The sequence below is a fragment of the Sphaerodactylus townsendi genome, linkage group LG13, assembly GCF_021028975.2.
Source record: "Sphaerodactylus townsendi isolate TG3544 linkage group LG13, MPM_Stown_v2.3, whole genome shotgun sequence".
Taxonomy (NCBI): domain Eukaryota; kingdom Metazoa; phylum Chordata; class Lepidosauria; order Squamata; family Sphaerodactylidae; genus Sphaerodactylus; species Sphaerodactylus townsendi.
The window spans coordinates 23,644,636-23,671,360 of NC_059437.1; the positions used below are offsets into that span (position 1 = coordinate 23,644,636).

A 26,725-nucleotide genomic window follows, 5' to 3' on the forward strand; every position below is an offset into this window, starting at 1 on the left:
ATCTTTCAGTCATGAGGAAGGGTGAACGACACCCTGCTGCTGCTTCTTGATCTGACAAGAATAGAATTCTAGATTGACGGGAAGAATATCTTTTAGCTTTGGGGGGGAGGAGCAGTGTTCTCTGTTCTCTGTTTCCATAAATCTCTTTGTTCTATTGTTACGTAAAACTCTTCCATGCTGTATTGGCCTTGAACTATTTGAGTTTTATTTTATTGCATATGTGGGATAATTTCAAAAAGTAATTCAATGAACAGTTTTCACTGATCTTTTCCAGGGCTTACTGGCTACCACACATTTTATAGCTCTTTGTCGGAATGCACTGTAATGGAAAGAGGGTGTGTGTGAAATGGCAACTGGTACAATTTATTCCTTACTTCTAGATGAACTTAAGAAGTCAACATCTTTCTATGGCCCTTTCCGCAAGACGTGGCTATTAATCATCGCTCTGGGGACGTGCAAAATGCCGCCCCGAGAGTTGTTCGGCGACATTGCGCGGTGCTGCCAAAACGTAGTTGTGCTCGACTCTGGCTCCTCCCTTCTCCCCCAGGGCGGCCTCAGGCCGCCTCCAAAAACCTCCGTCCTGGAGGGAGGTTTTTGGAACAACAGCGCATTCCTGGCGGCGCGATGCGAACGGCACTGCCGGAATGCGCTAGCAGTTTGGTCGCTTTTCCACTTCATCCTCATTAGCCGTTAGTTGTTCTGCTGGCCTCTTAAGACTCTCCCTCGGCTGTCCTCCGGACCCCTGGAGGTCTGGAAGGCAGCATGGGCTTGTTCTTATGGAGTAAGCCAGCAGGGCTTAATTTTAGAATGGCTTAAATTTGCAGGTGAGTGGGGAGAGGGACAGGAAGAGGTATGCTCTGTGCGAGCTGCCTCTCCTAAGTATCAACCGTTGGGGCCGTTCAAGCTTCAGACGCTTTCTGTGCTTAACGGCCCCCACCCTTGCACCGGCAGAATTCCTGCTGGCGCAGGGGCGGCCCAATGGCCGTGTGGAAAGGGCCTATGTTTGGTGGAAAGGGGAATTGTGGCAAAACTTGTGTAAATTCCTATTTACTTCCTATGTTTGGGGGTGGGCGTCTGAGGGCGCAGAAGGAGACACACAAAAAACCCATTGTGTGGGTAAAATTTGGCCACAGCCATTTTATTGGTGTGCTGGCAAAAGGAAGTAGAGGTGCAGCACATCGGACAGATCCAGGACTGGCAGCATGTCTGGTGAGGCTGCACTCCACCTATAATTTGATAGTACTTCTGCATATTAGCTGATGACTGGCTCATGTCTTCCCTGTGACAGATAAAGATATCTATTATTGTTCCTTGATAAGCATGAACTATCCACATGGTCTGATCATACCCATAATGCATGCTGCAAGGAACAACTTTTGAAAAAACTTCAATAGCCCCAGTATGCAGTAGTGAAATTATTGTTAGGGACTAGATACAGGGATCATATTGATGCTTCTAAAGCATTTCCAAGTACTGGTCTACACATGTATGACTGCAAAAGGCTTGGGTCTGGGATGCTTGAAGGGCCACTTCCTCCAGGACTGACCAACCTGCCAGTTAAAATCCTCCTCCCAAGCTGTGCTCTGTGTTCTGAGGCAAATACCCTTCAAATACTGCTTGTTTTTAAGTGTGATCAAATCGTCAGTGCAGGCATGCAGGGTGGTAGTTGGGGAACTGTAATCTGTTAGAACTAGAACACACTCAGGGTCTAGGAATCATAAGGATATGCAGGCAGAGCAGCTTCAGTTGCTCTGAGTTCCAGCAGGGGAGTTAAAATTAAATAGTGAAGAGCTTCCCTTGAACAAGAAGTGCCCTGGACCCGGGGATAGACAGGTGGAGAATATGCCAAGCTAGCATCAAAAACAGAGTCGCTCAGACTGACATCAAGTTTTTGAACCACTGCCTTATTTAACAGAAGTTGCTTTTCAAGCTCAGCGTTCCCACCTCGGGAATATTAAATCCAAGTACCTCAGTATCAAGTAATAATAAAGCTTCCTGGCAGGCCAGTGCTGTTGAATATCCCAAGGCTACAGTATCTTGATACTAAATAGGGCAGGGGGGAAGTTTATTCAAGGAAAACAGAACATAATATCAGGCAAGGAAAAGTAAAGAGCAGATTACTCAGCTGAAATGCTGTCTTGGTTTAAGATGGGAAATGCTGCAGTCAGGGCAAGGTCCTGAAAACGTCTTTGAAAATTGTTACCCGGCTGCTGATGGGCATTATCCCTTTTAGAGATCTGCGTATCCGATATGCTCGCCCATTCTGTATACCTAGGTTTTTAAACCAATGCCATAACACTTTAAATAGCAGCTGTTTTATAATCCAGTAAACCAGCCCTCTTTACATGTTTTAGACAATGGCAAAAATGCTTAATTGTTGGAACAGAATCTATGTACCAGTTGTTTATGTCAATTTAAGTTGTTTATGTAAAGTTATACCCCCACATTGCTCCAATTCACCCCTTTTCAGTTTCTTAATAATATTTATAGACTTTTTCTGCATGAGATATTTACAATATATCTTCCCACCAGAATTTTCCTTTAATTCTGCACATTTTTCCCTCCATTTGGTTCTGAAATTGTTTTACCTTCATTTTTTTCTCTATTGTTTCCCAAAGCACTTTTACCCTGATTTTTTGGAATCCGTTTCTGAGCCAACTTCCCTTGAATGGGCAATCATATTGAAACAGTCTCTATTTCTGTGACCCACCTAACACCTGGCCCTTATCCACTCCTCAGATAGTCACCCAACCTCCCCCTCCTTCTCCCTCTTGTTTTTCATTTTCAAAAGAATTTTTAAAATTATCTCTTGCATTATCTATGTAACATTAGGGCATAGACATAAGACAGCTTGATTATATCAGCTTTATCAATTTCATCCTGAATTACATTAAGATGAAGATACAGTGTGTCCACAGCTAGGAGTGAGTGAAATTGACAAGGGACATTTCTGCTGCAGGAGGAAATTGACAAAAGACTGCCACAGTAACAGTCCCTTTTCAATTTCCCCCTGCAAAAGTAACTTCCCTTGTCAATTTCACTCACTCCAAGATGTGGACACATTGTATCTTTGCCTTAAGATTACATTGCTTCTTTGGGATGAAATGTATAAAGCTGATGCAATCAACTCCACTTGTGTCTGCACCCTTATGTTACATTGCTAATGTAATAGAGAAAAAAATAATCCTTTCAAAAATTGAGGAGTAAAATCATAGAGTTGGAAGAGACCCCAAGGGCCATCAAGTCCAACCCCCTGCAATGCAGGAACACACAATCAAAGCTCTCCTGATAGATGGCCATCCAGCCTCTGTTTAAAAACCTCCAAAGAAGGAGACTCCACCACACTCCAAGGTAGTGCATTCCACTGCCGAACAGCCCTTACTGTCAGGTAGTTTTTCCTGTTATTTAGGTGGAATCTCTTTTTCTTCACCTTGAACCCATTACTCCTGGTCCTAGTCTGTGGAGCAGGGAGGAGGGGGAGGAGAAAATGGCTGTTAGGGAGGATTGTTTTTCTGCATCTTGGTTGACGTCCCACATCATTAGGAATAATACATTTTTAACTGTTGCATGTGGAATACATGCAACTGAAGAGGCAAGGGGAAAAACAAAGGAGAAAATGGAGGTTAGAGGAATAAGTTCATGAAAATCTTTTCCAAGACACAAGGTTTGACCACTGGGAAAATCTGTGGGAAGCTGTGCATGCAGAAAAGGGCATAGTGGGGGAAATAATCCAAATGAGCTGGAGCATATTTATGATCCTCTTTACACTCTCGCTTATTTTTCTTCCATTTGGATTCTTTCCCACATTACAAATCTTGACAGAAAAATCATATTGCATGTTCAGGCTAAGAATCTTGGGGAAGGAGGGGGTCTAACATGCACTGCTAATCAAAACAGGAATGCTGAATTTCACTTGTTCATGGCTAGCAACAGAGTCATGCAGTTGCAAATCAGTAGCCAGTACAGAACAAACATGTCTTTGTTCAACACATAACTTCTGTTTCTGTACTGGTGACTTCCGAAATGTCTTGGCTTTCATCTTGGACATTCTGGCCTCATCCTTGAAGGTGTCAAGTTCAGCTTCTGAAGATTGCATTTTAGAATAGACCTTAGAACAGGCACAGCGGAAATACATTTGTCCTTGACTTCTGTTTGATGAGATCGTTTGTTGATCCAGAACAGTACCTCTGGCCTGATGGATGAGGGTAGCATGTTGTGTTACACAAAGAGGCAAAGACTCTTACTGTCTGACTGGATGTTTGACATACCTAGTGACTTCAGAGTGTTCCAGGTGCTGACCCAGGCACTCCACATCTACCTGTAAGAATGTAAGCAATTTATAGTAGTCTTTTTTCAAGGCTACGTCCGTGTAATAATAACATGATTGAATCTATCACACACATTCTGTTAGACTGTTACCCCATAAGAAATTACGATTCCCATGGTTAAATCATAGATTTTTCAGTTCTAAATGGTTAAAGGTTAAATACCTATTTGAGGACAGAGTCTTCAAATTAACTTTAGATGTTGCAAAGTTTTTATCTCAAGCCTCAAGAATTAGATCGGCTAAGATAATGAAGTGATAATTTTGTATCATATGAAAATAGCACTGTTTTACACTGTCTTAAATTCCACGCAATTATAATATTACTTGTGTATTTGTTATTTGTTTTTAAAATTGTGTGGAGTCTATAGACTATGAAGAAAGAAAGAAAGAAAGAAAGAAAGAAAGAAAGAAAGAAAGAAAGAAAGAAAGAAAGAAAGAAAGAATGAATGAATGAATGAATGAATGAATGAATGAATGAATGAAAGTCAGAGTAGTGTTCTCAATTGTATCATATTCAGGCCAAGCACATGATCTGAGAGGAGGGGAATGTCCAAAAGCATGTGTGAGTACCCACATAAGTACCAGTGTGCTGTTGGACATAGGCTTAGGAGCATCATTAACAAGCACGTCCAATCAGTTCTGTCATTTATCAGCCACTCTAGTGCAGTCCTCAATTTTCCATAATATACCATTTGCCCAGGATTAAAATTATACCTTTTTTCCCCTTACATTTTTCCAAGTAGGCTTTAGTGAGACTCAAACAATGGGATTTTGATAAGTGCTTGATGTGGGGGGGGGGGGGGGGGGGGGAGCTTGACCAAAAATGCAGACATTTTTTACAATGTAATCCTTGCAAAGGAGTCCTTGCAAAGGAATGTAATCCTTGTAAAGGAATGAATGTAGGATAATGATATTTGTTTTGCAGGCACTGTGGGAGGAAAGAGCATAAACACTTGGTTTTGCGTTTTGCACTGGGAGATGGTGCTGTTTGCTCTCTTGTTTTGCCCTCCTTGGAAATGACCTTTTGTCTGTCGTCTCACTTTCAGCTGCTGTGAGAACACTCACACTTCTATTCACTCTTGGCTTCCTTGAAAGCTAACAATTCAGGGGGCTACCTTTACCTTTACCTTTCCCGAATGCCATCACTCTGTTAAACAAATAATTCCCTCGATAATGTCAAACTATTTATTATATATTTATTATATAATTACTGCACTACTTTTTTCATCATTCCTATTACCCATCTCCTCCCAATTATGACTGTATGACTATAGCCTGTGCTGACATTTCATTTTATTTTATGATTTTACATTTTATGTTTTTATTACTATTGATTGTTTCCTGATTGCTTACTAGACCTATATGACAATCATTAAGTGCTGTACCTTATGATTCTTGACAAATGTATTTTCTTTTATGTACACTGAGAGCATATGCACCGGAGACAAATTCCTTGTGTGTCCAATCACACTTGGCCAATAAAGATTCTATTCTATTCTATTCTATTCTATTCTATTCTATTCTATTCTATTCTATTCTATTCTAACCACTTGTGGTTAGGACATCTCTACGGTGCAGTGCTTTCTTTCCTTTCATTTCTCTGAGGCAGTCTGGTGCAGCAAAACAAAAAGAGAATTTTGGTCATTTTTATGGGCATTTTTATGGACATCTTGAATGCATCACATAACACCCTAGAATAAAAACAGCTTCAAAAATGTGTTCATTTCATTCTGTTCATTATAAGGAAGACTGAGGACCCCAAGCCACTCCTCTGCTGTAGCATTATTTTATTATTAGATAAACAGGGCATCCTTTATAGTTGGTTCCAAGCTGGTCCAGTGTACCTTGCCCTTCAGCAGTAGCAGCCTACTGGGACGCCCAACTTTTTAAAATTGTAGCAAAACTTATTTATATGGCAAATTCAGTTGCAATGATTGGGAGAAAGGAGGACAGCACTTGTCCCGAATTTCTGCTGGTTAAAGATACAAATGGCCAGAGGGGCAAGGTGCTTGATGTCTTCTTTTGTTCTCAAGAATGTCCCTTGTAGTCGCTGTCTGAGTTCCAGAACTAGATCAGAACACTCAATCCTCTGTACATGGATCAGCATGAACACTCAACCCATACCCACTGCTTTAGTAACCTGCTTAGAGCGTGATCAGAATGAAGGGGCTCCTGTCCTCCTTTGAACTGTTGTACAGTAGAGAAACACTTGGCAGAGTAGATTTCATGGATTGGTATGGTTGGATTGCCAGTGTGGTGTAATGGTTAAGACCCATGGCCTCTAATCTGGAGACTCTAATCTGGACTCTAATCTGGAGGTTTGATTCCCCACTCCTCTATATGAAGCCTGCTGGGTGACCTTGGACCAGTCACAGTTCTCTCAGAACTCTCTCAACCCAACCTACCTCACAAAGTGCCTGTTGTGCGGAGGGAAGGAAAGCCACTTTGAGCCTTCTCAAAAGGTAGAGAAAAGTGTGGTATAAAAACCAACTCTTCTTTTTTTCACCAGCCCCTGCTCCTGTGCTGATATTAGCAAAATGATCATGCCTCCTCTGCCAGCCATGACACCTTTTACCTGAGGGTTGACCTGGGAGCAGACTGAGCCTTTTTCTCTGGGCAGATGGTAACCCTACCGAAGAGACAGAGCAGATGCATCTTGCCATGTTATAGTGAAAAAAGCTGCAAAAAGCCTGCCTTCTGCCCAGCAGTTACAAGTTTCAGAAGCTTCATGTCTGGATCTCTTTTGCAGTTCCAGAACTGCTCCTGATTCCTGCCTCTGTGCTTGTTGAGTGTGTGCTGATGCTGGAGCACCTCAGATAGTTTTTATCTCCCGCAAGTTCATGGGTACTTTTGCTGATGTCTCTTCTCTGGCATTGTGCCTTCGTTCCTTTCTCCCTTCATCTCTTGCCATTTCCAAGGGGCATTAAAGAGTGCCCTTTTTACCTGCTGCCAGAGTACAAATTCTACATCTGCCTAGGTTCTTCTAGCTGGCATAGTCTGTCCCATTTCATCATAAACTATGTACGGCTGATTCTGCCCAGGCAACTCAAATGGGTTACATGAACCTGGGTGCATGGACCAGCCAGGATTGCTGGGATCCTAGTGGCAGGAGGCAGCATGGTTTGCACAGAAAATGCAGTGTTTCCATGCAAACCACACAGTCAAGAATCCCCCCACCCAAGAATCCACACCCCCCCGAGAATTCACCCCTCCAAGAATCCCCCCACCTGTTAGAGAACCCAACCACCTGTTAGAGAATCCAACCTAATAGTGGATGGAAGGGGGTGGGCATAGAACGCTTCCTGCTTGCCATAGTTTGCACAGCCAAGCACGAAGTGTTTGAGACCCAGGCTAAAGGGAAAAGGTTGCTAATTTAGCTGCTGTCATTTCACCCGGGTTTAGGCAAATATAACAGGTCAGAGTATTTGGGGGGCGAGTTCTGTGGGCCTAAACTAGTTATATTTGCCTTGGGCAGAATCACCCTACAAGTGACAGTTCATGGAATGCATATTACTCTCTCTCTCTCTCTCTCTCTCTCTCTCTCTCTCTCTCTCTCTCTCTCATAAAAGAATAAGTTCTGTTCTTTCAAAAGACCCATTTCCCACCATGCCTTAAACATAAGGCAGCCAGTGATCTATGTTTGTGACACGCAGACTTATCTTTTTAGACAAAGCCATCAGGCAGTAGCTTTCTATTAATGGATCAAATGGCTTTCTGTAATGGAACTGAGAGTTCATGCAGAGTTCTCCACAATAGGAGAAATATTGTTCTCCTATCTGCTCTGTTTCAGGTTCTTTCTTTCCGATTCTCATCCGTTTTTAGGTGAGTGTTCAGTACTCAGCCTACACCAAGAAAAATGTTCACCCGAAGGTTCAACTTCCTTGCAGCACGACTTTTCAGTCCTGGTCAACTGATTCTGCCAATTTGTACTTATAATGCAATGAAGAGCAATGGGACCAATAAGATGCCTACTCCAGTGCTTTCCCAGCGGAAGAGCCAGTTCCAGAAAGGCAGGATTCATGCCACCCAGAGTAACAGCCATGAAGTAGGATGGCCAATGTTTTTACCAGCCCCAACCTGCTCCTGTACAGTTTGATCTGCAGATATAAGGAGGTGTTATTGACCATGTCCAAATCATTAAATGTATCAGCCGTTGCTTGTTGGAGGGCAAGCTGCTGTTAAAGGCACTGGAGCACATAGGGCCATTTTCCCCTCATCATTTGGTAACTGACCAACTCCCTACCCTAAGCAGAAAAGACATGGATGTGAGATATACTGAGACAAAAAGGCTACCAACGAAGAGTTTGGTTGAGTTCCGCATTGTAAAGGGGGTCTTTGGATGCTGAGCTCCATGAAGCTGAGCTCCACGAAGTGTTTAGGTGGAGAGAGATGGACATTATGTGCCTCATTAAGGCAAATATTATTAAGATTTCTTGGGGTCTCTGTTTGGTTCTTTTCCTACCCTGCATGCACACACACACACACGCACGCACAATCCCTGTTGCGCCTGACACTGTCACATTGATTATTTTCATTTTATGCAATTCAGACACAACCCCTCTCTGATGCAACCTTTTGGACCTGCTGAGACACAGAGCTGCTTTGACAACTTAATTGAAGCAAGGGGCTGTGTTGTACAACAGGAACTTAAGAGGTCTTCTTAGAATTATTCCATCCACGGTTTGCCAAATGGAAATATTCTACAAGAGGAGTTCTTATGAGTAGTATGAATGTAAAACGAGAAAGAGATGGCTGTATCAGTCAGTTCTGGCGAAATAAAACCGAAGTCTGGTTGCACCTTAAAGACTAACAACATTGATTCCAGCCTGAGCTTTTGTGAGTCAGAGCTCTCAGAAAGCTCTGAAGAAGAAAGCTCATTCTGGAATAAATACTGTTAACTAGATGCCAATGAAGGCCTTGGATGGGACTGGAAATACTGTTAGTTTTTACAGTGTTTTTGGACTTCTGTTTTATTTTGTAACTGGAGACCCTGTCTATACTGGAGGGACACTTTGGAAGAGCCTGGAATAGAAACCGAAACCAGAGAAAGAGTTTATAATAAAAGAAAGCAGGAAGAGAATAATTGCCTAGCCAAACACACACATGCGTACACACACCAGCTATCAATCTGCTAACAGAAGCCACATTCTTGCGGAGAGAGTGATTAATGAAAGCAACCCCAGCTTCAGTTCAAATGTAGATTGTCAGAAATGAGATCGGAAATTTGTATCCTTATAATTGCCTGTCAGCAGTGAGAGACCAAATGGCTGCCGGAACTGGGTGATGTAATTATCTGATTGGCTGGGACGTGTTGGGGCACATGGAGGAATTGCTTCTTTTGCAGGTGCCATTGAGAGAATCTTGTTCTTACGTAGAGAGCGTGCATTCCCTTCCGCTCTGCAGCAGCTGCACATAAATGGCCAGTGGGATGGCAGACAGCTGGATATCTTTACTTGGGCCCAAACGCTGACACGGCCTGATTTGTTCTTGTTTATCATGTTTGCCAAAGCATTGAATATATGCTCTATACTGTTTGAGGCACAGCCAACTCGAGCTCCCTTTTCTGGAGCATGACTAGACAGCTCCCAAACCCATAAATCAAAGAGGTATTGGGAAAGGGTCAGGATTTACCTCAGCAGGCAGAGGTGAGGTCAGGTAGGATGTCACTGTTTTCCTGATGATAGAGTTGGGGGTGGGGGACGTAGGGTACAAGGGATTGTATTGGCCCTGCCTCCCTTTCCAGTGAGTGAGATAGAGGAAGGCAAAGAGTAGCAAAGCATGTGGCAGAATAAATATAGGGGAAAGAGGAATCCATGAAGGTTGAGGAAATGTTAGCTTGTTTGGTGGGAGCCTGCCTATCGATGCGCTTCAGCTGCTGACAAATAGTAATGAAAGCTACCCGGATTTGCCAACCTGCAAGCCTGCATTTGCATCATTACAGTGGTCTGTGGCTGACCATAATCCCACACACCAGGCACACGTTGACTGTGTCTGAAGGAGATGTCAAGTCTGCTATGTCAAAAGGGGGAAAGCACAAAAAGGCCGTTTATGCACAGGTCTCACCACACCAAGCTCACCTTTCCTCTGAGGCAGATTTTCATTTACATAACAGTGTTGACACAGAATCCAGGCTAGATTTTCATTTGTCCAACTGTCTCAATGCCACTGCAATGCCACGGGTGAACAAAAGGTCAGAGTTTCCTGATGAGGGCAAACCGCAATCTTTTTCTCAGCTTCGCCAGGAATGCAATCCAGAAAGAGTGCACCGTGCCTGCCTTGAGTTATATTATCCCCTCCCTCCCACCTTCTCCTCTCCCATGAAGGGAATCATTCCTCCGCTTCATATGCCCGCTTTCTGCCCATTTCTCTCCCTCCCCTTCAGTCTTTGTGCTTATGAAATCATTCGGCACATCTCCATTCCGCCACCCCTCACTTCCCCCCAGTCTCTTCAGTTGCATCTATTCCACACACTACTGCTGAAAACAACCCTCCCCATCAGCCATTTTCTCCTCCCCTCCATTTTTGAAAGGATTTTCTCCCCTTTGCATTAGTGACTAACCTTGTGGGCATGCAGGACCATTTTCCTGGTGTTCTCTGTCTGAACAAATAAAATTCAGAGGAAAGAAGCTCAGAATGCTGTAAACAGATTCTTGGAGTCTCAGGCCCTGTTTGGGTAAAGGCTGCTAGGAAGGAAAGAATGTTTTTGCTTACAATCCCCCCCCCCCCAACCAGCCCCAAACTTCCCTTGTGTGCTGCGATTTCTCATCTATGGATAAGCAAATGTTCCAGATTGTGTGTGTGTGTGTGTGTGTGTGTGTTGCTGCAACCCGAAGGATGCATTTTTAGGAGTAATCTTCGCTGAATAAAAAGGGATTGACTTCTGAATAGACCTGCTTAGGATTGCTTCCTTTGTGTGTAGCAGACAACTTCAGCTCTCTCTTTTTTTCACTGTTGGTTTTGTGGATTGGTTTGCATCGAATAAACAGCTCATATAATTTTTATACGCAGTTTATACAATAATTATGTACAGTGAACTTCGCTTATACTTCTAATATTCATATAGTGCTGATTTATTTTTGATATGTATGTAACATAAAAAATGCATAATCTTACAAGAAAATTCATTGCAAGGAATGAGAGAATAGGACTCTGATACAGGGTTGGAATGAAGATAGGAATGTTAAAGAATAATTTGAAACCATTTATCAAGAGAAACCATCATACAAGCACACGGAGAGTGATATGGGTCTCAACAGAATTACACACACAAACAAAATCCAAGCAAGGTTTGAAGTGCAAAGTATGTGAAGCGAGGCTGAGGCCCCTTCCGCACATGCAGAATAATACACTTTCAATCCACTTTCACAATTGTTTGCAAGTAGATTTTGCTATTCCTCACAGAAAAATCTAGCTGCAAAGAGGATTGAAAGTGGATTGAAAGTGCATTATTCTGCATGTGCGGAAGGGGCCTGAAAGTTTTGGTGGTTACGAGTGAACCCAGGGTGCACAGGCATGACTCCAAAGCTGAGCATGAGATGGAATGACAAAGGCAGTTCTTCTCAAAGGGATCAGGAATAATAAGAACTAAAGTTTAATTTTCATAGGCTGAAGGGAGGCAGGGATTGACAGAGAAGGCTTGATGCAAGGAGGTGGTATGTTCAGGAAGAGTTCACAAAGAAGAGGATTTTCCAAAAAAGCAGCCAAAACAAGAGAGTGTTGGGTTCATTATTGCAGCAGTCTCATTAAGCAGCAGATTTTGAGATACTGGAAGATCTTTTCTACTGGGCTTGGTTGAAATGTTTATGGTAAGGAGATGAAGAAGAGTTTAGATTTATGCCCTCCTTTTTTCAACCATAACGCATCACAGAGAGATTTACAAACTCCTTTCCCTTCCTCTCCCCATAACAGACATCTTGTAAGGTAGGTGCAGCTGAGAGAGTTCTGTGATAACTGTGATTAGCCCAAGATGACAAGGCATGACAGGCAGATTGGACACAGACCAATAGGAATGGAGCCTGGGACACAAAATGGAGGCAGAATATTCATGGCAACACTACTGGAGAGGACAGTTATAAACAAAGACCATGATATGCGAGGAGTGCAGGGTGAGACATTTTAATGTACAATTACTATCAGTTGAAGGTAAACATAGTGGCTATCCACAATAGCAACCACTGACAATTCCCACAGTCTGTCTAGTTTTTCTAAGCCAGGTGTTGTGTGTGAGAAATGCCTGTTCTTTATTCAGGTCTTGGGAAATGCAGTTTCTTGATACATTCTAATTCAGCAGTGTTTCTCTGAATGTTCCCTCTGAAATGCTTTTGTTAAAGCCAGGTGACTTCCATGTCAGCAGCAGAGTCAACAGGTTATGTGTTAAGAGGGGGAAAGATCATTCCTATAGCAGATCTGGTCAGTCATCCCTTGTCACATCCTCAGAAGGGCTTCTTCCAGACCTGTGTGGTTTTCCACGGTGGTCAGGTTGCTAAGGCGATGGTGTGCTTAATCATTCTTGCAATGGAAATTCTAAATGGCAGAGGATAATCCATTTTATCCCTAATGTTAACTGTGGTTTTCCTTTCAATCCCTATATGCTTTGACCACCACCAGAGGTGTAGGGAGAGAAAATGGCACCTGGGGCATAACTAATGTTGCATAGGATACTCAATACTTTACAGTACTTCAATACTTCTTTAAAACTTAAAAAACTCCATGCATGTACAGAGGCACATCTGGACATCACCTCTCCTCTCTCCACCACTTTTTTTTTTACCAATTTAAAATAAAGTAGAAGGGTTTTTTCATTTGTTTTGGTGACAGGAACATTCTGCTAATGGTCTGTGCATAAATACAAAAATGAGAAAATGCACCAGTTGGGAGGCTGAGGCATGAGAAACCTCGGGTGTGATATTAGCCAGGGAGATTCTGCCTGCACCCCAGGGTGCTTCACTTACCGCCCACTCACAGCTCTCTTTCTTCCAAAACATTCAAACTGGTGTCTTTTCACCCACACACACACCTGTTCGCTCCACTCTGTGAAGGAGGATACCTTCTTCCAGTCCTGATAGATAGCATCTCATCCAAGAGAGAAAGCTAGCAATTAACTCCCATTCAAGAAACGTCTACAACTCTTGAGGAACTTTTACATGTCCTGCGCCAAAGATGCCAGCTCCCATCAGGTGCAGCATTAGACCAAGCCATGGCAATAGACTCATTCCCAATAATCAGACATGCCTAGATCAAATAGCGAAGCACTGGCCCGCATTCCGATAGAAAGATCTGCACAGCAGGGCCTGCCAGGGCTACAATTAGAATTGGCAAGTGTGCAGAACGATTTGAGTTTTTGTAGAGAACAACAACATATTTGGGGATTTTAAAAAAGATATTAGCCATGTCTGTTCACGCGCAGATCTGGCCAAAAAAACACCCAGAGTTAATAAGGCAGGATTCTGACTTGGGGAACAAAAGGCATTGTTGGGGCATCCACAGGAGAGGAGCCAGATCTGACAGTGGAACAGGGGGAGCTGGCACTGGTGGAAGTGATTAGTTGGTTTTTATACCCTGCATTTCTCTACGTTTCTCTATCGTCTCCCCTTCTTTCTCACAAGAACATAACAAGCACCCTGTGAGGTAGGTGGGGCTGAGCGAGTTCTGAGAGAACTGTGACTGGCCCAAGGTCACCCGGGGGGGGGTCATGTAAAGGAGTACGGATAAAACCTGGTTCTCCAGATTCAAGTCTGTTGCTCTTAGTCACTACAACCACGCTGGCTCTCCAGTGGCAAATTGTGCAGTCAGCTAGCAGGGGGGAACCAGCAGTGAGAGGAAAGGGGAATATGGGAAAAGATCCCCATAAGTTATCTTTTGTAGTTTCAAATTCGTGAGAGGAAGGCCGCAAAAGGGGCTGATGTGTGGACACCAACCCTACCTGTCTGTGCCCTTCATTTTCACAGCCCTGTGTGGATTCACCTTCAGTTGCCTGTTTAGCAAGCAGCGCTGTTTTCCTGAGTCACATATGACATAGTGATATTAAATAGACTCTCACATCGATGAGAACTGCTGATTGCTTCCAGACAAACCTTTGGAGCCACTGTATTACTTGCTCTGTAGAGGCTGGTTTGTGTGAGTTGCCTTCTTTAAGGGAGGATTCTTGTCCTGCTCACTTCCAAGAAGGCCTACAGCTTTAGATCACCTGGGCTGGAGGTCTTAGGAGACCAAAACTGTAGAATCTCTCGCCTGATGATGTACTTGCTGCTTAGGTTGTGCTGTGGGCCTCACTGCTGCCAGAATCCTGGCTGGCCACTTCTGGAGAGAGAATGCTGGGGGAAATGGGCTCCTGGTCCCCACCTAAGCTTAGCAGAGGCTGTCCTCACATGGACCAGTCGTCTAGCCAGGCTTCCTCCTTCCTTTTACATCAAGTGAATTAGCGTTGCTATGCCACCGAACAGATAGGTCAAAGCAGGATAGCACTAAAAGCTACTTTGCCTTTTCCTTCTTGCAAAATCCTTGTCTTCTGCTTAATACTGAAAAAGAATTGCTTTTGGGGAGACCAGGGAATGGATGCATGAGCAAAATGTGACTCCCTCTCAAAAACTAGCAGCTAGTTTTTTACACATCGGCTCAGCTATGCCAAAACAGTATTTGCATGCTACTAACTCATAGGATGTTAGAAGTATTGGCTAATGTTTGTTGGCTATTTTTATAATACCACTTGGCTGACCTGGGGGAAGGGGAGGAAATGGAGCTATTGAGCGTCTCTCAGAAATATTCTTAAGTGTCGTTAAACTGATTTTAACACTACCGGAAGGCAGAGGGATGAGTCGCCTTCATTCTGAAATGGCTTTATTAGCACAGTCGCCGCTGCTGTGTGGAACCGGTCTCTTCATTTTATCAATTTGCATGAAAACCCTGTTGGTTGAATAATCCTGACTTTCTTAGAGCACAGAAAATAGATCGGTTGCTTGTTCAAATCTCCACTCAGACACGATTACATTGTGCAGACAGGCAGAAATCGATTTGCGGAAATCACTGCTTGGTCTGGAACTCAGGGGTTAAGTGGCCTGTGGGTTCAAGTGCAAGCAGGAAATATGCCTCCTCCCAGGCAATCACCCCCCTCACAACGTTTGCTGTTGCCAGAGAAAGGTGGAACAAACTAGAAGCGCATGTTGCAGAGCATCTGAGGTTCTGGAAAAAAACCAGGAAATCAAAGTTTATCCTTGCCTTAAGCTTTTCATATTTGGCTAGTGTGCATTTTGGAAAGAAATCCAGTCCCAGGTTTTAAAGACTTAAAATGAGACTTGTTTATGCCAAAGAAGAAGAAGAAGAAGAAGAAGAAGAAGAAGAAGAAGAAGAAGAAGAAGAAGAAGAAGAAGAAGAAGAAGAAGAAGAAGAAGAAGAAGAAGAAGAAGAAGAAGAAGAAGAAGAAGAAGAAGAAGAAGAAGAAGAAGAAGAAGAAGAAGAAGAAGAAGAAGAAATCTGTCTTTCACTGGGCTCATAGTGGTAATTTTGAGATTAGGTAAAGGACAGATTATTTTAAATTGTAATATGTTAAGGGTGGGGGATGCATTTAATCGCTAGTTAAGATTCAACTCTGTATAAGCAACCAAAGACAGTAAGAAACAGTTCTGCAGTGTGGGCTTCAACTTAATTTTCACAGACAGGCAGTAAGATGGTTTTGTGAAGTGCCCTGTTTCAAAGTCAGCTTGGAAGTTGATATTGTTGAATGTTCTTTTTTATTTTTTTATTCAGGAAACAAGTGTGTAAGGGAAAGGGTCTACCTTCACCTTCTCCCTGACATACAGTACTAATTTTCTGTGTGGAGGGTATATTTCTCCCCTGGGCAAACATATTCCATCATGTGTGAACTGAAGTGTTCTAGCTGAGAAACTGGTTTGTTTCCTTCTTGGCTGCTGGAAAGAATCTGGCCACACTTAATCATGTGGCAGACAAGCAGGGATGACATTTTGGGGCAGAAAAGCCAAAACTCTACCTCAGTCCTCAATAAATAGACAGAAAGAAGGATACTAATTCAAGAGAGGGGGCTAGTCAATAAATCAGAACAGAAGCCCAGTGGCTCCTAAAAGTTCAATTTATCTCAGTTCCAGTGCAGTGCCCACAATATGCACATCAAACATCCTGAGGGCCACCTTAAATACTGCAAAGGAGGAAGTTGTATTAGTGTTATAGCAAAATAAAAGACCAGTGTCACATTAAACACTAACAGCATTTCTGTCACTACCATTCACAAAATCGCATGTTGAAATACAAATGTTATTCTTAAGATACCACTGGACTTTCATTTTATTTCACCTTAAAGATAAACAGTAAATTTTGTTAGTCTTTAGGGTACGACTAGGCTTCTAGTGTAAAAGTACTGAATACTTTTATGCGGCTGATTGCTGTTTCGTTTCATTGGGGGCCCAGCAGTTGGTATTGTTATCCAAATCTCTGCTGCCCTGGGGTAAAAAAAGATCCAGGAACTGAAATCACTTTTCATTTGTTTGCATGTCATCTAGCTCGCCAGTTAAAATCTGCCTCTCAAGCCCAGTTCTCCATGCCCCTGCTTTCAGATGGTGACTAGATCCAGAGCTTTTTCTTTTTTTATATTTTTTGTTTGTTTCATAAAATTGAGATTCAATTTGGCAATTTATATAATATGTGAAGCTTACTTATATCTGTTGTCATCTGATCTTACAGCATCTTAAATTCCAGTTATGGTTTTCAAGTCTAAATGAGATCTAAAATCTGAGTTCAACATTTTCTTCTTATATGTGAAACCCTTATACTTTACTTATTTGAACATTTGGTTTTTGTACTCCTTAAGGACCTTTAGTCTTCTTTCATACTCTGTGAACAATCTGTCATGTATCAAGGATACATGCGCCATTGTTGAATATTCTATTAGTTTCTTCATCCATTCAATAAAATCTGGGTGATGATCTGTTAATACAGGACTTTTTCTGTGGTGGTGCCTCACCTTTGCAATGCCCTTCCCGTGGAGACTTACCTGGTGCCTACTTTACTAGGTGCCAGTGTAACATAGTGATTCAGAACAGGTGGACTCTCATCTGGTTCTCCACTCTTCCACATGACTGGTGAACTGGATTTGTTTCCCCACTCCTACACATGAAGCCTGCTGGGTGACCTTGGCTAGTCACGATTGTTTCTGAACACTCTCAGCCCCACTTACCTCACACGGGATCTATTGTGGGGAGAGGAAGGGAAAGGAGTTTGTAAGCCCCTTTAAGTCTCCATAAAGGTAAAGAAAATCAGGGTATAAAAACCAACTCTTCTTCTTCTTGATACAATTCCCTTGACCTTTGTGGTTTCACTCAGTAAAAATAGTACTCTTCTAATCATAGTTTAGTATCAATTCAAAGCTTTTGTATTGGTTAAGAAGCCCCTGGCTAGCTGGGTAACACATTTACCTTTAATTGGTAATTGTTGTGAACGGAAGCACTTACAGGCCGTGGAGTGTCTCTTCTCAAACGGTGCTTGCTGTATCATGTGCTTCCTGTAAGAACAGGAAATGATGCCATTCCATTCCACTGCCAAGATGTTTTTTTTTAATTGCAATGGAAATGGAATTGATCAGTGAATGGGCTTAAAGTCCCCAAGATTCTTTTCATTGTGAGATTGTCATTAATAATTACGTTCTAGTAGTTACCAATGTACACAAGTTCTCTTTTGTTTAGATGTTTTAAATGTATTTTTGCCTAGCAGAGCACGAATCACATGTCTACATCTTTGATTAACAGGTATCTTAAATGGTCTCCTCTAAACCTGTCCAGCAACGAGTCAGCCCACTTTAGCATAACTTGTTTCTACAAAGGATTGTTCTCAGATTGCAAGAGCACCCTCTAGTGTTACTTATTAGTCCTATTTTTACCCTTATAAACTCAGGCTCTTATTCAGCAGAAAAATATTAGTATTAGTATTTACCATGTTCATGCACGGAAGAAGTGGCTCTTTAACCAACCATGAAACTTCCTGGTGGGCCCCTGCCTTGGAGAGCCACCGGCACTTAGGAGCAAGCACAGCAGAGTCCTTGGGGTGGCACAGAACCCGCTTTGCTCTGCCCTGACCCAACAGTGCTGGCGGAGCCACTGGGGCTGCTCTGAGCCACTTTAATATTCCAGTCTGATCTGGTGATCGTGCCTCATTGCAGAATAAACACATTTTTAAAACAATAACTGCCCCTCCACGCCTGCAATCTAAATTTAGGTGGGAAAGAGGAACCCCGAAGAAGGCAAGAGAGGGAGGGATGTTAAGAAATATCAAGCAACCGCTACATTGGAGTGCTGTGTGGTTTCCGGGCTGTATGGCCGTGTTCTAGCAGCATTCTCTCCTGATGTTTCGCCTGCATCTGTGGCTGGCATCTTCAGAGGATCTGAACACGGCCATACAGCCCGGAAACCACACAGCACCCCAGTGATTCTGGCCGTGAAAGCCTTCGACAAATAAACGGCTACATTTCTTGGAGGTATTAAGGCTAAGTGGTTATTCAGTGTTGGGGAGAAGGAAATGGGGGCTGATGCCAGCCAAATTTAACCCCCCCCCCGATCATTTGTAGTCCTTCCCCTTTGCTCATTTTGGTTTGTGACATGTATAGATTGTGTCTGCTTCTTTCTTGAGTTGCTGATCTTCTTTTTTGAACCCTATCTCATTTATAAATATAAAGCAATTTTTGGTGGAGTTATTTTAAGTGTGTAATGTATTTAGCTCACAGGGGTCAAACTCGCGGCCTTCCAGATGTTATGGACTACAGTTCCCATCATCTCCTGCCAGCATGAGTTTGACCCCTATTTTGGCTCCTTTAAAGAAATCACATCTGAGGTGCTACAGAATGCAGACTGTCTTTTATTCCCCAAGGATGCATGTGACCCTTTTGCTGCAGCTCAGGAATTATAAGGACACCTCCTGTGAGACTCGGTGGGGTTCTGGCATGGACAGGGATTGAGCCCTCAGAGCAGCGGTGATAGTGTTGGAGGCCTCACAGAAATAGGTTCCCGGACCCAAAAGATCTTGCGGGTAACTGAATGTGTTTGCAAGTCAAATCCTGTTTCCCGTGAAAGCGAGTGAAGGAGAGAAACAGTGTTCAAAAATTGTAGTTAACCTCCTTTCCTTCAAAAATCATGATTTAAAAGGGCAAAATTTCAACAGTCGTCAAATGAGCACTGAAAAGATTATGTAAAATATATGTTGCTTGTATGGCAAGTGCACAGCTGATGTTCTCCCTGAAAAAGAGACACTGTATGCATATTGAACTCTTCTGTTCATGCATTCTGTTGCCTTTTTTTGAAATAGGTTATTACAGTCAGCAGATAACTGAGCTACATAATGTAATATTTATATGACAACTATGATCCCTCCAGAAATCAGTGAAGGTTTTTTGGATTTTGGGACCCACCTTAAGATTTTTCACATGGGGGTCAGTTCAGCTGCAATTACGTTCTTTCAAATTCCAAAGGAGTAACAATGTTAAAGATTTTCATGTTAGAGTCGGGATTTGAACTTGGTTCTCTGGTTCTAGTCCAGTACACCAACCACTACGTTACACTAGCTGTCTGTTGGGATCAAAATCCAATACATTGCAACCATTTCATTTGCACAAAATGTACACATTTCAGATTCTGGCGAAGCACTTTGGAACGCACTGCAGAAGTCACACAAATTTGCTGTGCAAATCCCCCCCCCCCGCCCCCTCAGGAATGTACAGTGCAGTTTGGCTATCAGAAACCATTCTAGCCATTCAGTAGACGAGTTGCAATCTTATCAGCAGGGAATTTACGACAAATAGGTCTGATTGACAGCACAGAAGAAGAAAGCTGGAGAACATGCTTTCAGCTGTGAACCCAGGGCTTTAATGTGCCAAGGTGACCCCAGTTTAAAGAGGAGAATTAAAGACGATCTAACGTTCTGTTCTGCCTTCCTCCCCATTTTGCCGCTCGAAATATCCTATCAAATGTTAATTCTTCAGGAATGCCGCAACGCCTTTCTCGTTTTCCCTTCTGATGCTGCACAAAAACCATCCACTTTTTTTTTAAAGAACTGGCTGAATTCACAACAGCCATTGCCAGTGGCCAAAGGGACATCAATCTGAAACAAAGATGCCATCACCTTCTGTAGTCCTGTGATGCTTAATTAGATGAACTGAGGGAGACATTGAAAGAAAAAGTAATTAAAAGGAGAGTGGATCTGAGTGCCTTATTTAATACACAATGCAATTAAAACTGCACATAAAACCTTGGACAGAGCCAGGGCAGAGAACCTTTGAGAACCTGGAAGGTGGATTGCTAATTTTAAAACTGCCCGCTGGGAAATGCCTGAAAGACTGTGTGATGTGTGTGGTTCTTTCCCCCTTGAAATCAAACTACTTCACTGAGAGAAGTCATATTCCCAGGGTAATATAAACACAATGGAAAGCAGCCTCTTTTCTTTCTGCCCCATCTCTTGAGGCAAGAGCTGTCACCTCTTGAAAGGCAGTGGCTTTGAAAATATGGTATTGGTAATGAAATAGGCCCTGTTGCTGTGGTCTGCCCAGCCATAAGGAAATTTGCTTTGGAAGTTTGTTCCATACCACTAACCCTTCTCAGAAAAGCCTACTGTGGCCGGCTGCTCTGATCTACCATAGAAATCCTGCCCTAGGTGGTTCATTCCACATAGACCAAGACTGAACCAGAGCTCAGCTCCATGGAACATGCCCACAGTATGAAAATTGGGGCTCGGTGTGATTTGACCATGTCAAGTCTCAAACCTTGACTGGAGGAAGCAGACCAATAATAAACTGTAGTAAAATATCACACCCTAGAATTTTTCCACCTGTTGAACTACTTCTTTCCGAGTCCGCTTTTAGTTCAGTTTGTCTCAAACTGGAGCTCCAGGGAGTCTTCAGAAGCGTGTCTGGAGTTCTCGCTGATGGGATGCCAGGAGATGTGTAGTCTGATCTTTCCAAAAGCTATTTTTAAGCATAATTAGAGGGATGGCAGCATGCTATAGTCTGATCTCATCAGATCTTAAAATCTAAGCAGGGTTTGTAGTCGGAAGGAAGACCTCCAATGAAGAGTCTGCAGAGGAAGGCGATGGCCAACCACCCCTGCTTACTGGCTTGCCTTGAAAGCCCTTTGCTGAGGTCATCATAAATTGGCTGTGACTTGACAGCACTTTACACACACACACACATACAAATACACAATAGCTTGAGTGCCCTGTTTGAGTAAGATTCTATTCTAGGAAGGAAGAGAGAGAGAACATAACCCTTTCATTCTTGTTTGACTTTAGAAATCCAAACTATCCTCCCATGGTACAACTGATGTCCTCTTTTTTTCCTATGAAGAGATGATAATCAGGATTGCCTGTCTCCTGCTGAGTAGGAGTATAACTGTGCTACAGTGCAGGGCTGTTCATTCCTTTCTTTGGCTCCACATATCCTGGGAAAGCCTGAAGCCATTCCTTTCTTCTTTTAGCACTTCCAAGCCAAACAGAACAATAGAACCCTTTGACGGTAAATTTCCCCAATCATACATGTGAGTACAAGTCACCCATAACCCTAATTGTGTCAGGTTGTTTGTGTATTTTGGCCCTCTGTCACATCTAATTTGATCCCAAGAAGACTGTGATTTTAGGGAGGCTTCACTGCAAACCAGACTTTTTTCACCTCTGCCAATTGTGTCCTGAAGTGCCACTGGGGAACATCAGTTGTGCGACAGGGCAAATTCCCAAGTCATGAGGAGACCTGGCTAGCGCTCCATGTGAACTGAATTACTTGACCTCAAACACTTTCTGGAATCCACAAGGTTTCCATTGCAGTTGTGTGGAGAATAAACAATCCTTAACCTTCATAATAACATTTTTAGTGTACAAAGGGCTTCACCAATATCCTCAAAGTTATCTTTACTGCAGCCCTGTGAGATAGGCTTGTATTATCACTCCCATACGGTAGGTTGATGGAGGGGCTGAGGCTCAGAAAGAAGGTGTGTCTAGCAAATTTGTGATACGGGCCAAATTTGCGACTGGGGACCTCCCTAATCACAACTCATTTTCTCAGCCCCTAGACATGATTCCGGAAGCTAGAAAATTTGAAACCTCCCTTCTTTATTCTAATAACTTGAAATATAGAAAACTGCATTGGCGGGAGTATCTTAGCCCAGTTACAAATGCTTTGAAGTGGAAATAACCCTATGGAAATCAATGTAGCTCACCTCTGAAGGAGTATGGAGAGCATTGGCCTGCTAGTAGTTTTCTGTAATACGTTTGTCTCTTTTAACACAGAGAAATAACTAATCTCAGAACAGTTTGTTTTAAACTTCATTATTTTATGTCTGCAGGGAAGGGTGTTCAATTGTTTCCAACCATACAAATCCCTTCAGGAAATTTATGCCGTGTTTGTAGAAAATAGATGGCTCTCTAGAATATTTTCATTTCCTCGCCTTTATTTTTTGAAAGAAATCTTGTTGGGTTGTGAATAGAAAACAGCTCTCCCAAGCTGTTCGCTCCGTACTTTCCTGCCCAGTGTGGTGTGCCACATAAAGGGCAGATGCTGTCAATTTTGATTGACCGCATCTTGGTTTTTCCGTTCTCGTATTGCTACAAGTGTCTTTTTCCATTAAAGTCAAATCTGAGCTGTGCACACACTAAAAATTGCTTTAAAAACCATTTAAATAGATGTTTTCTGAGATTTCTAGACAGGCTGCAGCAAGGAGGACTTGGACGAAAATGGCATGGTGCAGAGAGGTGACAAAATATTTTCTCCCCAAGAGGTCCATGTTGTCATCCCCTGTTCAGGGCACAAACGTACTCCTAAAAATGAAGCTCCAGCCAGATTAACTGTCTTGTGTCTTGAAGAAAAAATGTGAAACTGTCCTAGATAAAGATGCTAGTATGGTCAGTTGAGGTTCAACTGTGGAGAAAACTGTATGCTTCTCCATTGGAATATAATCCTGGACCAATATGAGAATTACCATTCATTTTTACATTCTGCCTTTGTTAAAACCATTATTTTTGTGCATTATTGAACACCCCTGCTCTAAGGAAACCCTTTCATGGTTTTGATGTCCCTTGGCAAGATGCCAATTAGATCCCTAAGCAGAAGATATCTACACCCTGGGGAGGGCCCACAGCTCAGAAGGCAAGCCCAGGCTTTGGATTTATCAGGCTCAAGCTCAGTTCCAAGAAGTTCCCATTAGAAACATCTGATATTAACAAGATTGGGAGGGACCACTTCCCAGACTACAGAGCCACTGCTAGCCAGAAATGAGGGAGCTACACCCAGTGGTTTTACTTGTAACATATCATGTTCATACATTCTGAAGAAAACAGCTACCCAAAGGAAACTGCTTTTTTCACTGGATCAATTTGAGACAACCCTTCAGCACCAAAGACTTGTGTAATAATCGGAAACCATTTAGAAGATATTCATATTAAGTTCTTGCTCTGACAATGATGTGTCTAATTTACCTTCTTTGTATTTCTTCTCAGGTCAACCTCTAAATGTTGCCTGCAAAGCATTTTTTGGGTTTAGCGGAGAGTCAGGTCCCATGATCTACTGGACACGAGGAGAGAGATTTATTGAAGAACTTGAAAATCACATTAAAGAAGGTGAAATCAGGTATTATGGGGGGCACTTTATTTTTCCCCCCTCTCCCACAGTAAACACAACCCTGTGTGTCTCAATAAGGTGATCTTATTAGCTGGTTTATGTTGAGTAGATAATTAGCTTCTTGTCTATAAGCTGATAGATGATATGCTACCAATGTCAGATAGGACTGTATTTCTTTTGGGTTTCTGAAGCAACTGTGAAGTTATAACTGCTGCTCATACTCTGATGTCTCTGGAGTCATTCCACTGCTACCAATGCCTCTCCAAATGGGGACAGGGACTTGTTTAGCATTTAGACTTAAAGATAGTGCTGGCTACAGTTGCCATTTCCCAAGTCACTTGGGGAACTGTCTTGATTTCCCACTATCGATGCAGTTCCAAAGATGGATGGCCCCTTGCAAGAGAAATGTACATCCAGTCATCCCTATTACTCAGCCGTCACATTCACCAACCACGGACTCAGAGCAAGCCAACTTGTTTTGCCTGTCGATTAATTCTGTTTGGCTTGCCGGTCAAGTATTATCTAACAGTACCCTGTGGGGCAAGTGATGAATGCTTCTTGTTTTTTCTGAGACAGTTAGGGCCCCCTTGCTGTCTCAGCATGGTCCTCTCCTTCTCAAGGTACAGGAAAAGAGATTTCACTTAAACATTAGGAAGAACTTACTGACGACAAGGGCTGTTCAACAGTGGAATGCTCTCTCTTAGAGGGAGATGGAGTGTTTGCTTAAATATCACAGTTGTCAATTCTTTAGCTAATTGTTGGCCTTTTATTACAGTTCAGGCCCCATCCAGAGGCCTAGGACATTGTAATGTGTGTTATACACCAACACTTTGTCTGTTTGAAGTCCCACAAGATCTTAACCTCATTTTCCACTACTTTCTCTGGGTGATGTTCCCACCAGTTTTTAGCCATCTTGATGTTATAATTCTTGCATAAATTCCAATGGATCATCTTGTCCACTAAGTTGTGCCTCTGTTTGTACTTTGTCTGGGCAATCTTTTTGCAGCAGCTAAGTATGTGATCTACAGTTTCATCGACTTCCTTGCACAATCTGCACTTCAAATCACTTGAGGATTTTTGGATTCTGGCCATGATCAAATTTGTCCTAATTGCCTACTCTTGCATGGCTAAAATTATTATTTAATTTTGTTTAATATCATAGCTGCCAGTTCTTTAGCTGGTTGTTGGCCTTTCAGTATACTTCGAGCCCCACTCAGAGGCCTAGGGCATTGTAATGTATTGGGGAAGGACTTTGCCAGGCCCTCCACAAGCCTGGCTGGACTTCTTGGGGGGGTGGGGGTGGCAGGGTTTTTTTGCTGGACTTGAGCCCAGTTGGACTTCTGGGGGTCAGGAAAGGCTTTGTTTGAGGTGGGTGGAGGTTAGAGAGTCTTGCCAGACCCACAGAGCAGCTGCTCCATGGGTCCAGCAATGGCCAATAGGTGTATAGGATGCATAGGGCTTGGGTTCCTATGTGTCCTGCATGGCAATTGGCTAAGGGTTTATTGTTGGATGTTTGAACCCTTACCCAATTATGTATTGTAATATTATTATTATAACACTGTTAGATATTATTTGAATAGTCAGTTGAAACAGCAAAAAATGGGGATTGAAGAAACAGCCAGGAAGTGGGAGGAGGGAGGCAAAATGGCAGCTTGGTAGGCATCAGCAGAACACTTGCTCTAGTGTAAATGAAAAAATGTGGGAAACCCCCATTGCTGGGCAAACAGCTTTGGGGTAAGTACAGGGGTGGAATGAGGGGGCACTCTGCCCGGGATGTGCACGTGCCCTGCGCCCCTGCCAGAGCACCGTCCACCCCTGCCCCAGAACACCCCGCCCCTGGAACACCCCGCCCCTGAAACACCTGGCCACGCCCTGCTGTGCCGTGCACCTGGGGTGTCACGCCCCACCCAGCCCCGTTGGCGCTACGCCACTGAGTAAGTACTGCATTCATGAAAGGCCTTTGTTTGGTGTGCCTTGCTAGTAGGACAGGCAATCAGGCAGACCCTTTCCTGGAGAACAAAAAGGTTCCCACCTGAATTTCCAACTTCCACTGAAGTGCCAAAGAAGTTTGACACACCTTCCCAATAGGGTGACGTCAAGCTGATTCACCACCAAAGAGAATGAGAGATTGAGGGGAAGGGGAAGCAAGAGTGAAAAATTCTTTGCTAGGTGGGTTTTTAAGAGCTGTAATAAAAACATTGTGTAAAGTGAATAGGTCCTCTTAAACAAGAAATAATAGCCTTTAAGTCTGCCTGGAGGGTAGTGAATTGTGTCTGATTGGGAGAGGAACCTGCTGCAAATTTCAATGCCATGGCTGTGCCACAGAGGAAAATTTTAAAATTTTAATTTTGCTTTATATAAATCATATCAATTGTTATTTTCCCCTTCCTTGGTTGAGCCTATAAAACACAGTGCAAATCTCTCAAGGCTTGCCTGGAAAATTCTATTACATTCTCTGTCTAGCCATAACACACACATGCTGTATTTCCTGTTTCATATTTTTACGATAAGAAAAATGTGATTAGTTGCGTGAAGGATGTAAGTGAAGACACTTTAATTTAAACCCTTATTTTTCTCCTCCCTGCTCAATTTACTTCTCTGTACACTCATCCACATCAGTTAATTGGGGTGCTGAAATCTTTGACAGCATAAGGAACATTTTATGGGGGAAAGCAAAGCAAGAAAGCCAAACCCACTGTGCCCGTTAGCCACTCAGAAACTGCAAAGCTACCATTAAAAACTTTATGATGAATGCTTAAAAAGGCGATGAAACTCCTTTTTTGAAATTGGAATAAATTGTGCAAAAA

The 26,725-nt window shown here is 42.8% G+C and overlaps 1 protein-coding gene across 1 annotated transcript in view; it reads left to right on the top strand.

The window, feature by feature from the left end:
* IL1RAPL2 (interleukin 1 receptor accessory protein like 2) overlaps window positions 1-26,725 on the top strand; it is a 552,812-nt gene that overhangs the window by 500,926 nt on the left and 25,161 nt on the right. The window contains exon 7 of the mRNA XM_048514525.1: window positions 23,798-23,927. Within this exon, the coding sequence (XP_048370482.1) occupies window positions 23,798-23,927 (130 nt within the window). The remainder of the gene's footprint in view (window positions 1-23,797; window positions 23,928-26,725) is intronic.